At 43.7% G+C, this 13,038-nt stretch overlaps 1 protein-coding gene across 2 annotated transcripts in view; it reads left to right on the forward strand.

Moving 5' to 3' along the window:
- LRMDA (leucine rich melanocyte differentiation associated) overlaps positions 1-13,038 on the forward strand; it is a 944,373-nt gene that overhangs the window by 527,911 nt on the left and 403,424 nt on the right. For both annotated transcript variants that reach the window (XM_087701792.1, XM_087701791.1), the window contains exon 3: positions 9,133-9,264. In XM_087701792.1, the coding sequence (XP_087557918.1) occupies positions 9,133-9,264 (132 nt within the window). The remainder of the gene's footprint in view (positions 1-9,132; positions 9,265-13,038) is intronic.

Here is a 13,038-nt window from a genome sequence, read left to right on the forward strand (position 1 = left end):
GAAATGAGGACCCAGATTGTTGGGGGCAATATGCTGACTCTGTAAACCGCTTAGAGAGGGCTGAAAGCCCTATGAAGCGGTATATAAGTCTAACTGCTATTGCTATTGCTATTGATTCTATCCCTCTGTTTATGCAGCCTAGAACTGTGTTGGCTTTTTTGGCAGCCGCTGCACAAGGCTGGCTCATATTTAAATGGTTGTTCCCTAGGACTCTAAGATCTGTCTCACAGTTACTGCTATTGAGCAAGATACCACATATACTGTACCTGTGCATTTTGTTTGTCTTGCCTAAATGTAGAACTTTACTTTCTTCGTCATTGAATTTCATTTTGTTAGGTAGCGTTAAATGTAATCTTTGATGAAAGAAGTACCTATTTTGTTTTTTCCATTACATGTCAGGGGCATAATATATAATGTAATCAACGTTTACCCATCTATGCTGATTGGAGCTGTGTATTGAGGAAGTTTATATTCTTTCATTATTATTTTTTAAAATGGGGTTGCTTAGAGCTCTCCTTCCTTTTTTAATTCAACGCGGTCTCCTGGCTGGGTTCCCCCCCTCCACTTACACAGAAATCAAATCCCCGCTGCCCAATTTTGCACATCAGGCCAGGGTGTCGATTGGTGTTGCTGTAATACAGGCTTCCCCGAGAAATTGCCACCTACCAGACTTCTTAAGGATGAAAAAGAAGGGAAGAAAGGATTCCGCTTACAGATGATGACCCAATTACGAGACGTGGATGCACTGAAGGCCAGCTCCCTGATTAGTTCAAGGACTTCAAGGCGGGCAGAAAGGTTCTGAAGAAGGTTGCTTTCCACAGGCTTTTGTCTTGACTGCAGGAGTTCCTAAATCCCTAGGAAGGTTGGAATCGCTTTGCTTGCTCAGCACAGTGTTTTTGTAAGCTAATGAGGGCAAAGCGTGAGCCATGGGCAATGATGCTGCGCTATTAGCTGTGACAGAGAGCTTGATCATAATTATCTTAACGAGGATAGGGTTAATTACAGTGGAAACGTAAAAGTTCTTTCTGCCGGAATCAGGCAGAGCGGAATGCGTTGTGATGTTTTGTCATTTTGATGTGACTTTGGAAATAGCATGGAGGGAAATCTCTTGGCAACCGTTGTCTCCCCTCCGGGGGTGGGTGGGTGGCTGGGTGGGTAGGAGGGAGGCCGGGATGAGGTAAGCGAGATGGTACCTGTGGGTGAGATAATGGGCAGCTTTCCTGCCATTAGAGCAGGGAAGAGATCCAACCTGCAAGACATTTGAGTGAGGCTGATTAGCCTTTAAGCCAACCAGGGAGACATCCTAACTGACATTGCTCCTTAAGCTGGGATACCATTCATGGCATTGAACTGGGGCCTTGCTGCTTTTGATTCACTAAAACAGGCAGGCAGGCAGATAGGCATGCAGACAGATGATGAATGGATGGAGGGATGGATAGAGATTGATAGGTAGGTAGGTAGGTAGGTAGGTAGGTAGGTAGGTAGGTAGGTAGGTAGGTAGGCAGGCAGGCAGGCAGGCAGGCAGGCAGGCAGACAGACAGACAGACAATGGATGAATGAATATAGGTGTCAGGCCTGCATTTATATTCCTTTTAGAATTTTGGCCTGCCATACTTTCTCTTATTTCGTTATGCTGTTTCTTTAAGTATAGTCAATGGGAGGGGGGATTAGAAGGAGTAGGATTTTGGAATGTATTGTTTTCATTCTTTGCTAGAAGCCAAGATCATCCTTTGTCTTCACACCAGTACACCTGACCGGAAGAAACTGGGCATGGACACCAGCGTGGAAGAAGGAGATTGGACTATGTGATGGACTGTGTGTGTGGGGACAAGATCATGAACTTTTAACTGGGTGGGATTCTGATGTAACTTCCAGAGTTGGGATCCCCACAGCTATGTCCCAACATGCCTGCTTTATTAAATTGGAACTTTAAGCATAGTTTTGCCTTCGATTCTGATTTGATTCTACATGGTATTTGGAACGCTGACATCAGGTAGGTAGGTAGACAGACAATGGATGAATGGATAGAGATAAATAGGTAGGCAGGCAGGCAGAGAATGGATGAATGGATATAGGTAGTTAAGTAGGCAGGCAGGCAGACAGATAGACAGACGATGGATGGATGGATGGATGGAGATAGATGATGGATGGATAGATGAATGGCTCGATAGATAAATAGATACTTAGGTAGGTACAGGGGTGTGCTTCAAAAATGTTAGCAAGGGGTTCTCTGGGTGGGCATGGCTCAAAACCCAGCCTGGAGATAGTGAATGAGACTTCGCTGAAATGTTGCCAAAACAATCTCAATCTTACACGGGAAAAGACCTGAATACAACAAGACCAGCATACCTACACCTATGAAAATCTACGAAAACACACACACACACACACACACACACACACACACACACACACACGTCTCTATCTGTGTCTGTGTAGGTAGGTAGGTAGGTAGGTAGGTAGGTGATGGATGGATGGATGGATAGGTTTGAGGTTTATTGAACTTATATGCCGCCTTCTCCCAAAGGACTCAGGGCAGCATACAACAGAAAAACATGTATTACAAAAGTTAAAAGAAAAATTAAATAGAATATCCAAAAAAACACAATAGACATTTACAATGAGATTTAAAAATTAAATTAACAATTAACAATTAAAATTAATAATTTATTTTATTCAGTCCAGGCCGGCTTGCTGGAAAAGCCAACTTTTTAGGGCGTGCCGGAAGGACCGGAGGCTGGGAATTATGCAAAGCTCTGGGGGCAGCTCATTCCAAAGGGAAGGCGCTGCCAGAGAGAAGGCTCTCCCCCTGGGGGTCACCAGCCGACACTGCCTGGCCAACGGCACCCTGAGGAGGCCAACTCTGTGGGATCACACTGGATGGTGGGAGGCTACTGATGGCAGTAGGTGATCTCGCAGGTACCCTGGGCCTAAGCCATGGAGCGCTTTAAAGGTCATAATTAACACCTTGAATTGCACCTGGAAAACAACCAGCAACCAGTGCAGGCCGCCTAAAAGGGGTGTAACATGGGAGCACCTAGGTACACCCATGACAACCCATGTGGCTGCTTTTTGGACCAGCTGAAGCCTCCAGGTGCTCTTCAAGGGCAGCCCCATGTAGAGAGTGTTACAGTAGTCCAGGCGAGAAAGGACGAGGATGTGAGTGACTGTGCACAGGGCATCCCGATCCAGGAAGGGGCGTAACTGGTGTACCAGGCAAACCTGGTAAAAGCCCCCCCCCTTCTCCCTGGTCACGGCCATCAGGTGTTCTTCTAAACTAAGCCATGTATCCAGGAGGACACCCAGATTGCGGGCCAGATAGATAGATAGATAGATAGATAGATAGATAGATAGATAGATAGATAGATAGATAGATAGATAGATAGATAGATAGATAGATAGATGCAGGCAGACAGGCAGACAGACACTTTCCTTGTAGGCTTTCCTTGCAGGTTTTTTTTAGAGAGAGATATTAATAATAGAAATATCCTACATGCCGGAACAGCGGATTCCTAATATCCGGCCAAGGAGTGATGCTAATCCCGTCTTCTTGAAAAGCGTTTTTTTTTTTTCTGCCAAAGCATTTACACCACTTTTTATAGACGCAGTGAGTTTCACAGCCTCTGGAGTGAGCACTTGTCATTGGGCTGATCTCTGCACAGCAGACGGGAAAGCTGAAGTGGATAAAACTCCAGGGTTCAAAGGATCAGATGCCGACCAGGTCTGAAGAAGGATTTGGGAAACGGTTTCCCCTGCTCTGGTTTAAAATGTATTATCAGATGCCCTCTCTCTCTCTGTCTCTCCTTTTGTGTGAGGTTGTGTGCCATCTGTCTAGCCAGTTTGGAGGATTTTTTTATTTTTTTTACTCCGTTGACCATCTTGCTGATCGTTTGCAGATTCTCTTATGGGTATTATATTTGCATATTTGTATAAGAGGTTTCAATAATCATGCCTGTTTTGAAACTGAACCCAAGCGAAGGTCTTTTGGTAACCCCTAAAGTTCAGTGGGCCTAAGAGGTTGGTGGCCTTTCCTGAAACTTCATTTTGAAAATGTGAAAATAATCATTATAACAACCACGTCAACAACTATGACTTAATAATATTCTGAATATTGAATATAACCTACCACGGACATTTTATAAAGAAAGGCTGGGCATTGCTATGGAACATAGGTCTGTTATAAACTGAAAGTAATTTGGGGGAATGGATTTTCTTCTAAGTGATTTACAAAAAAGTTTAGAATATTGTAGAGCATTTAATGGATGGAGTCACCGAAGCAGTCAGAGTGAGCTTAAATGGACTCCAGAGGATGGTAGAGGATAGGAAAGCCTGGAGGAACATTGTCCATGGGTTCGTGATGAGTTGGACACAACTTCACAACTAACAAAGAATCATATAACAGAATAACAGAGTTGGAAGGGACCTTGTAGGGCATCCAGTCCAACCCCCCCTCAAAGAGGAGACCCTACACCATTTCTGACAAATGGCAGTACAGTCTCTTCTTGAAAGCTTCCAATGATGAAGTTCCCAGAACTTCCGAAGTCAACTTCTGTTCCATTGGTTGATTGTACTCACTGTCAGAAAGTTCCTCCTTATCTCTAGGTTGAATCTCTTCTTGATCAGTTTCCATCCATTATTCCTTGTCTGGCCTTCAGACAATTATTCCTTGTCTGGCCTTAATGCTTATTACCTGTCAGGTGCAAGAAACCAGGGCAGAGTTCAAAAACATTAAAAGTTTTATTTCACACTACCTATATCAAGAATCTGATCTACTAACAGTCAAGATGAATTGGTGCCAGATAAGAGTCAATGGACTTCAAGGGCCCTCGACTGAGATCTTTTACAGGGTCATAGGGATTCCAAACTGATGATATGTTTGACGCCTCCCTCAAGCTCAGATCGGTCATCTTCTACATTGCCTTTTAAAAAAAGCACTTTTTCAAACGCGAATCCTTGCAATCCATTTCCATACATTATTGTATGCAATCTGGAATCTGGGCACCAGAATCCTCCAATTCTACTTTTTTAATCAGGGCAGTAAGAACAGGTGCCAGTAGGGTTAATTGTATTCAATGACAAATATAATGACAAATTATAAACCAAATATAATCAGGAATAACCCAAAATTAACACAGTCGACCTGTTCTCCAAAGCACCTGAAGGCAGGACAAGAAGCAATGGATGGAAACCAGAGGTGGTATTCTGCCGGTTTGGATTAGTTCACTCGAACAAGTAGCATAAATCATGGGTGGCGCTGCCCACTCATCCCGGCTCTATGCCATCCCATTTAGGCACTTTCTTTTTAGCCAAAGTGCATGTGCAGAAGGCTGAGCACATGCACGGACACACCCACCCACATTTGCGAATCAGTAGGGAAGGTAAGTGAATGCCACCCCTGATGGAAACTAATCAAGGAGAGAATCAGCCTAGAACAGTGATGGTGAACTTTTTTTTTTAATGGTGTGCCAAAATTGTCTGTGTGCGTGCTATTGCTTGCGCACGTGTTCCCACACCAATTCAATCCTCCCTGCCCGCCTGTGATGGCCCCTCCCCAGGCTCTGGAGGCTTTCCTGAAGCCTGGGGAGGGTGAAAGCAGTATCCCCCGGCCCCCTGGAAGGCTGAAAATCAGTTGGCTGGCACACACATGCTAGAGGTCCTCCAGAAGCTGGAAACGAATCATTTCCAAACTTCTGGTTGGCTCGTTGAGGCCATTTTTCATCCTCCCCAGCCTCCAGACGCTTTCCTGAAGCCTGGAGAAGGGGAAAGCAGCATCCCCCAGCCCTCCGGAAGGCTGACAATGAGTTGCATGCCATAGGTTCACTATCATGGACCTAGAACTTGCTTAGGCTGGAAATTTCCTGAAGGTGAGAACAATTAACTGGTGGAACTATTTGTCTCCAGAAGTTGTAGATGCTCCATCCATTAAGAAGAGACTGGACAACCATTTGCCTGAAATGGTATAGGGCTTCCTGCCTGAGCTGTGGGTTGGACTAGAAGACCTCCAAGGTCCCTTCCAAATCTGTTCTGTTAATTGAAAATTTAATTTAATTATAACCCTTGTGTTACATATTTAAGTGTACTGCTTTCTTGATATGGAACTCAGAGTGACCCGACAAATGCGCGCATGACGAAAGCGCGCCGACAAAACCACAGCGAAAAAACCGCGACATCAAAATCATGCCCACAACTGCACGCCGACAAAGCCGCACCCACAAAACCGCGATTAGGGTTAAGGTAAGGGTTAGGGTTAGGGTTAGGGTTATTACGTTCTTTTTGCGTTGTTTGTTGAAGGCATGCTTTTGTCGGCGCGCTGTTGTCGGCTTTCTGTTGTGGGCGCAATTTCGACATCATGGTTTTCTCGCTGCGGTTTTGTTGTGCGGCATTTGTCAGTGAACCGGAACTCAGTAGTTTTGGATTCTCCCCCCCCCCCAAAAAAAGTTGTGCTCTCATGAAGTACCTATTGTCTCTGAGTGTATATCCACAGTTGGTATATGTGTGCATGTATCCTTTTTGATATACTAATTGAGCTGTCTCCTTAATCATTAGCTTTGAAAGATGTTCAGATCCCTGCATTCCTATAGACAGCATAATTTACCTCCCTTAGAAAAAATAAATTTTGTTGTAAGTTTCCTTTATTCTCTCCTGTGTGCAATAGCCTCCTTGGCTCCGCGTTGACCTAATGGGTAAAGTTGCTCCACTCATGCTCCTAAATCCTTCTACTGTTCAACCTCTCTAATCCAGATCTTCATTTATTTCCATTTTGCTTTTTAGCCTATTGGTGGTTTGTTCTGTCAAAATGGTGCATGAGTTTTCAGATGGGTGCTGTGGCCCGCCAGCTGCAGCAGAGCTGGTGGCAGACTTTGGACAATGAGGAGGTTGGGGAGAAACTTGGGCTGGTTCTGGAGCCTGGGGAAGACTCTGATGGATGCTCAGGGTCGGACAAAGAGATAGAGCCAGGGCTGTCCGGCATTTCCCAGCCACCAGAGACACAGTTGCCTTTGGAGGCTGAGATGAGTGAGGAGGAAGAACAGCTGGGGCTGTTCCAGATGCACGTATGTGCAGAGAAGTTAGGAGAGGTAAACAACAGAGGACAAGGAATTGACTCGGGCAGCAAAGCAAACATGGATGCTGAATGGCCCCTCCCTGGCTGGGGAATAAATAGAAGGAAAGGGGAGTGGTTATCATAGGAGACAACAGTTCGTATTTCTGAAGATTTTGTTTATTGTGGTTCATAACTGCTTGCCAGAACCTAATTTGCAGCCTTTAGGCTGGGAAGGCACGGCCTTGCACTTATAGTAAGGAACTGATAAGGTCTGCTGCTGCAGTTAACTCCTTGCAGGACTCTTTCCTGGACTTTCGATGGGTGAATGCAATTAATTCACAAGCGGTAAATAAAGAGGGGTTTTTATTGGTGAGGAGTCTGTTTCTTGCTTCTGCTAAGATTGGGTCAGAACAATGGGAGGCACCACTGTGGTTGGAGGTCTCCCTTTGTATACTCCTAATAGAAAATGTCTTCTATAGGCCACGCTGAAGGATGCTGAAGAGAGGAAATAATGTCACTGGGCAGTGAATAAATAGTCGCCTCCTCCATCTTCTTTAGCCATCACAGTCTATAAAACAGTGAGACAGAGATTAAGTGGCGATTCTCCTTCCTGGTAGGCAGATGAGCTCAGCTGTCATGTCAAGCCCTCACAGCAGATCTAGGTGTTGGGTAGGCGAACAAGCTGCAAATGTGTGTTGATGTGCATGCTTCATATAACATGCTGATTCTTATTTGATTGATGCGGTGCGTCTCCCACGCGGCCTGCGCGAACTTGCAAAGCCACAAAATGACGAGTTAATGCCGAAATCATCATCATCATCCTTGCAAAGCATCAAACCCTGGTTTACGCCCTGCCTTGAATCTACCCAGACTGCTTTGTTTATTTACAAGTCTCTTTTGTTTACAACCTTGAAAGTTGTGTTGCCATAGTTGGAAAAAAAATTTTTCCCCCTGCTTCTTTCAATAGGGGTTATGTCTCTCTAGGTTGGTGTGAGTGAGGGTGCATGTAATTATTTATTAGGCAAACAAATTATTTGTTATTTGTTACGTGGTGTGAAGTAATTCTGCACTGTTCTCCGACACTGACTCTCTTTTGTGCTTTTGAAAAGCTAGCAGAAAAGGCTGGGGGGGGGGGTTGCAAGTGAGTGCCTGTGTATTTCTAAAGAGAGAGAAATGCTGCTGAGAACAATTCCTGAAGTTGAATTTATTATTGTTAGTGGGTATGATATTTCATGGCAGGAATGATGGATGACAACTTAAATTTGTGTCCTGAGAATGAAGGTGAAGTGTGACAGAGTTATTTGTCTTGGGAATGAAGGTTGGGGGTCAGGCGGGGCTGGGGTGCCTGAAGGCACGAGACGTTGACAAATTCATCCTGCAGGGCTCATATCTGAACCTTTTTTTGTTTGGGATCTTGGCTATTCACTAAGCGACCTCCATCTTTCATGCTGACAGGAAGTGAGCGATGGGTTGCTGCCTTGGCGCTCCCTTTCCCACTAATTCTTGTCATTCTTGCCCTCCTGACAGGACAGAAACCCAAGTGCTTCCGGGTTCATTTCAAAGGGGAGGTTAAAATACGTATTTCAGCTCATCATCAGGCTCCTGGATTGACTAGAGCAGGGGTGTCAAACTCGATTTCATTGAGGGCCTCATCAGGGTTGTGTTTTACCTCAGAGGGGAGGGGGGCGTGGCCAGGGTGTGCATGCCCAGCTCAGCGTCACTCTTGTCAGGGGCGCCACTGGTCACCCGAGTGATCTGCCAGTAGAAACAGCAAACACCAGAGTGCTTCTACCAGCAAAAATGGGCTCCCAAGCTCCATTTTCAGCTGCCATGGGCTCCTGCAACCCTTTGTCAGTGAAAATGGGAGGGCCGCGTGCAAGCTCCATTTCCACTGACAGAGGATTGCAGGAGGCTGTGGCAGCCGAAAACAGAGCTCGGGAGCCCGTTTTCACTGGCAGAAGCACCGCAGGCTGGTACATCACTGTTTACAGGGTGGCCAGATCTAAGCACTCCATAGGCTGGATCCGGACCCCGGGCTTAGAGTTGACACCCCTGCATTGGAGGGTCATTTCCCCCCTTTCTTATTACAGATCCCTGGAAGGACTGCAGGCTTTCAGCAGCTTGGAAGAGCTCATTCTGGACAACAATCTTCTCCAAAGTGACCTCCACTTACCCAGCTTGCCACACCTTCATACCCTGATGCTCAACAAGAACCAAATATCCTTTTGAAAACAAAGGTGTGTGTGTGTACAAGGGGGGGGGGAGACTCTGCCAGCTGCCCGGTCCATCTTTCTGTGGCAGCCCCATGAAAGAATGTCAAATGTGGTTTTAGACGCAGGCAGTAAATACCCTGGTCTCCTTTTCCCTCCTTAGCCAGAAGGTTTACAGTGGTTCTTTCATAAGCAGGATGCTTTGGTCTCTTTTCCTCTAAAACAAGAGGGAGGGAAAGAGGTGTGAGGCTGTAGTTTGTGGCTCTGAAGGAATCTTTGTTAAGAAACTCAAAAAAAAAGTGGAAATAACAGCCAATTTTATTCGGGAAGAAGGAATCCGGCTGGGGTTTGGTTTTTTTTTTTTTTTTTTGATTCTGGAGAAGGCTGACCTCTAGTGGAAGATCGGATGCAATGAAACAAGGCAATCCAGAGGTTTGTGCATCCTGAATTCTTGATTTCCTTAGCAGGATTAGACTCAACGCTCAAGTAAGTAGGCACCAGAACAGCATTTCAGACAGTTGGGTGCTATTTGGTGCTGGGAAAGACAGCTGGCGTGTGGCTACTTTGGTACTTACAGGTTGTGTTTTGCTCATTCAAACCAGTTGAACTTTTGAAATTTTCCTCTATCCTTGGATATATGCACACATATATCTTTCTTGCAAAGGCTAGTAGCGTGCAGAAGAAGCTGAGGAAGAGTGCATGCTCGGTTTCATTCTGAGTGTGGCATTGGCCCGGATCTGAAACTGTCAGTCCAGGTTTTTGAGATATTATCGGGATTGCAAAACTCTAGCCACGAAACTGTGAGGCCTCCAAGGATGAGAGAAGTAACAGCAATTGAACCGTTAATCGGTGTTAATGAATGCAATATTTGCATGTTCTAATACTGATTACATACTTATGGGGGCCCCTTCATAAATATGTGTATTGTAATGATAATTATGGCTCTATTTTTTTTTCTTAAAGCCATAGTTTATGTAAATTGGTTGAGTCTCTGTCATTTCAGCCACAGATCTACTAGGCTATTATTGTTCTTGGCCACAACAACTTTTGTAGAGGGAATAGAATGGAACAGAACAGAATATGGAATAAGAATGGAATGGAGTGGAATTGAATGGAGTGGAGTGGAGTAGAGTAGAACGCAACACAATACAATGCAATGCAACACAACACAATACAATAGGATAGATTTGAACAGAACAGAATATAATGTAGAAATAAAATAGAATGTATTTTATATTATATTTTATATGTATGTAGGTATGTATAGGACAGGACAGGACAGGACAGAAAGTAGACATTTTGGTCATTCACTGGAAAACATCCATTTGTAAAGCAAGCTAATGAAGTGGTCAGCAACTGTAGACAATACAAGATGTTTACTCCAAACCCAACGTCAAGAATCAGTCACTGAGGGATAGTTGAGCAGTACACTACTGATGGTCCTGCAGAAGACCTGTAAGGATATTGAGGCATATCTAGAGTGAGAGGATTCCAAAACAGAGAACTGCTGGAGATGAGGTTTCCCTTCCCAGCTGGGCCTCCATTTCGATCTTTTGTGGGAACTTCTCCCTCAGCAGCCATCTCCCTTCACAAACTCACGGAAATTCCACGTTGAGGAAATATTCCCTACGGTAGTTAAAATATCCAAATTATGTAAAGTCAGATAAATCTAGTGAGGCCTGGAGACTGATAGGTGCCAAGGGAAATGGTAGAAATATCAGGCACCTGGGATTCTAATCAGGTTGCTTTCAGTCAAATTGATGTAAAAGAGGTAGGTGTGGTTCCATACTGAAGTGTGGAGACCATTTCTGTTGGCAGACTGTTCACTGCATGGTTTGCATCAAATGCTTAAAAGACCCAAGACAGAATCAAAGTCTATAAGAGACTAGCTGATGACCCAGTGTTGCCCGGATATGGATTTATCCCAATCCTGTATTAGAGGGAGCCCCCTTGTGGAGTACTGTGAAGCCGTTACCATGGCAACTCCACTGTGCTGTATAGTGAAAGTCATTTGAAGGCACAACAGCCTGTATCTTAACAGAACGTGAATCCAAAATGCACACTATCACTGTCAAAAGTACTGTGACTTGACACTATGGATATAATTCAGTCCTTTTCATTTTGGCAGCCCAGGCATTCCAGAGTTATGCTGTAGCACACCCACCCGGACATACCCATACATACCCCGAGGGGTATTAGAGGTGTATTACCCCCACAGCATTTGTTTCCATTGAGTAAATCATCTGTGTAGCAAGGAAATTGCTCAAGGTGTTCCAGAGTTATTCTGGACAATACACACACAAACACACACATACAGCCATTTATGGATGGATGGATGGATGGATGGATGGATGGATGGATGGATGGATTAGAAGTCTCCTGATCTAATCTTATGATCAATACAGTCCAATAAAGGGGAAAACAGTTTTATCTATGGAAATAAATATGATAATATGGCAATCTGGAGATTGATTACTTTTTGAAAGAGTTGAGAGATGTGGCTTCTAGGTCACATTTTTAGCTGTCTCTCTCACCCCTCTGAGAGAACTATGCATGCTAGGAAGAGAGGCTGTTTGAGTCATTCTTCATGAACTTCCTCTGCTGATCATGTTAAGCAGGAATTTAAGAAGGAATTAACTAGAATGAAAGGCATTCTATATAGTAGTGTTAATACCCCTCAAGGCCTCTTTGCCTGCAAACCTCTTATCTGGACAATCTACAGCAGATATTTTTGAAGAGACAAATCCTAGAATGGTGATGGGAAAAAGTAGCCCAGCCTTGAAGTGCTAGCAACCTCCTAATTGGCTAAGAAATTCAGAATAATATGAATCATTTTACAGAGATCACTGTTTTCCTTTAGCTTAACATCTTTTATAAGTTACGTTCAAAAGAATGCAAGTAACTAAGAACCTTCTGGAGCTTTCCATTCATTGTTTGCATCTTAGTTTATAAAAGACCCTTCCTTGTCTTTCTTTTTTTTTCCTTCTTTCTTTCTTTCTTTCTTTCTTTCTTTCTTTCTTTCTTTCTTTCTTTCTTTCTTTCTTTCTTTCTTTCTTTCTTTCTTTCTTTCTTGTTTTCTTTCTTCCTTCTTTCTTTCTCTCTCTCCTTCTTTCTTTCCTTCCATCCTTTCTCTCTCTCTCTCCTTCCTCCTTCCTTCTTTTCTATCTTTCCTTCCCTCTTTCCTCTTTCTTCCTTACTTTCTCTCTTTCTTTCCCTCCCTCCCTTCCTTCTTTTCTTTCTTTCTTTTTTCTCCTTCTTTCCTTCCTTTTTTTCTCTCTCTCCTTCATTACTCTGTTTGTTTGTTTGTTTATTTATTTATTTATTTATTTATTTATTTATTTATTTATTTATTTATTTATTTATTTATTTATTTATTTATTTATTTCCTTTCTCACCCACAGAGATCTATTGGTTTTAAGGTTTATTCATTGTGTACTTGAAGATGGAAATCTGAACTGAAGCCATAAAAAGGGGGCATTCAATGAGTCCGTTTGAACAGGAAGCTCATGGGAAATTTCTTTGTAGCAGAGGAAAACAATGCAGGAGGAGGAGGAGAGGGAGAAGGAGAAGGAAGGAAGGAAGAAGATGCCTTTCCCCAATAGAAAATGATAGAAAGCTACTAAATCTTTACCACTGGGGTGCTGAACAATATCCTATAAAAGGTTAAAAAAACAAGTTGGAAAGAAGTTTTTCATAAGAGAGAGAATGACTTTTATGCTGTTGCTCCTTTGCTCTTATTTAAAACTCCTAAGGAAAGCCAAAAAAGGGGGGAGGGGAATTATTTGC

Source organism: Thamnophis sirtalis, unplaced genomic scaffold (genome assembly GCF_051295495.1).
Source record: "Thamnophis sirtalis isolate CommonGarterSnake01/CBP01778 unplaced genomic scaffold, rThaSir2_p1.2 scaffold_15, whole genome shotgun sequence".
In the NCBI taxonomy this organism is placed as follows: Eukaryota; Metazoa; Chordata; class Lepidosauria; order Squamata; family Natricidae; genus Thamnophis; species Thamnophis sirtalis.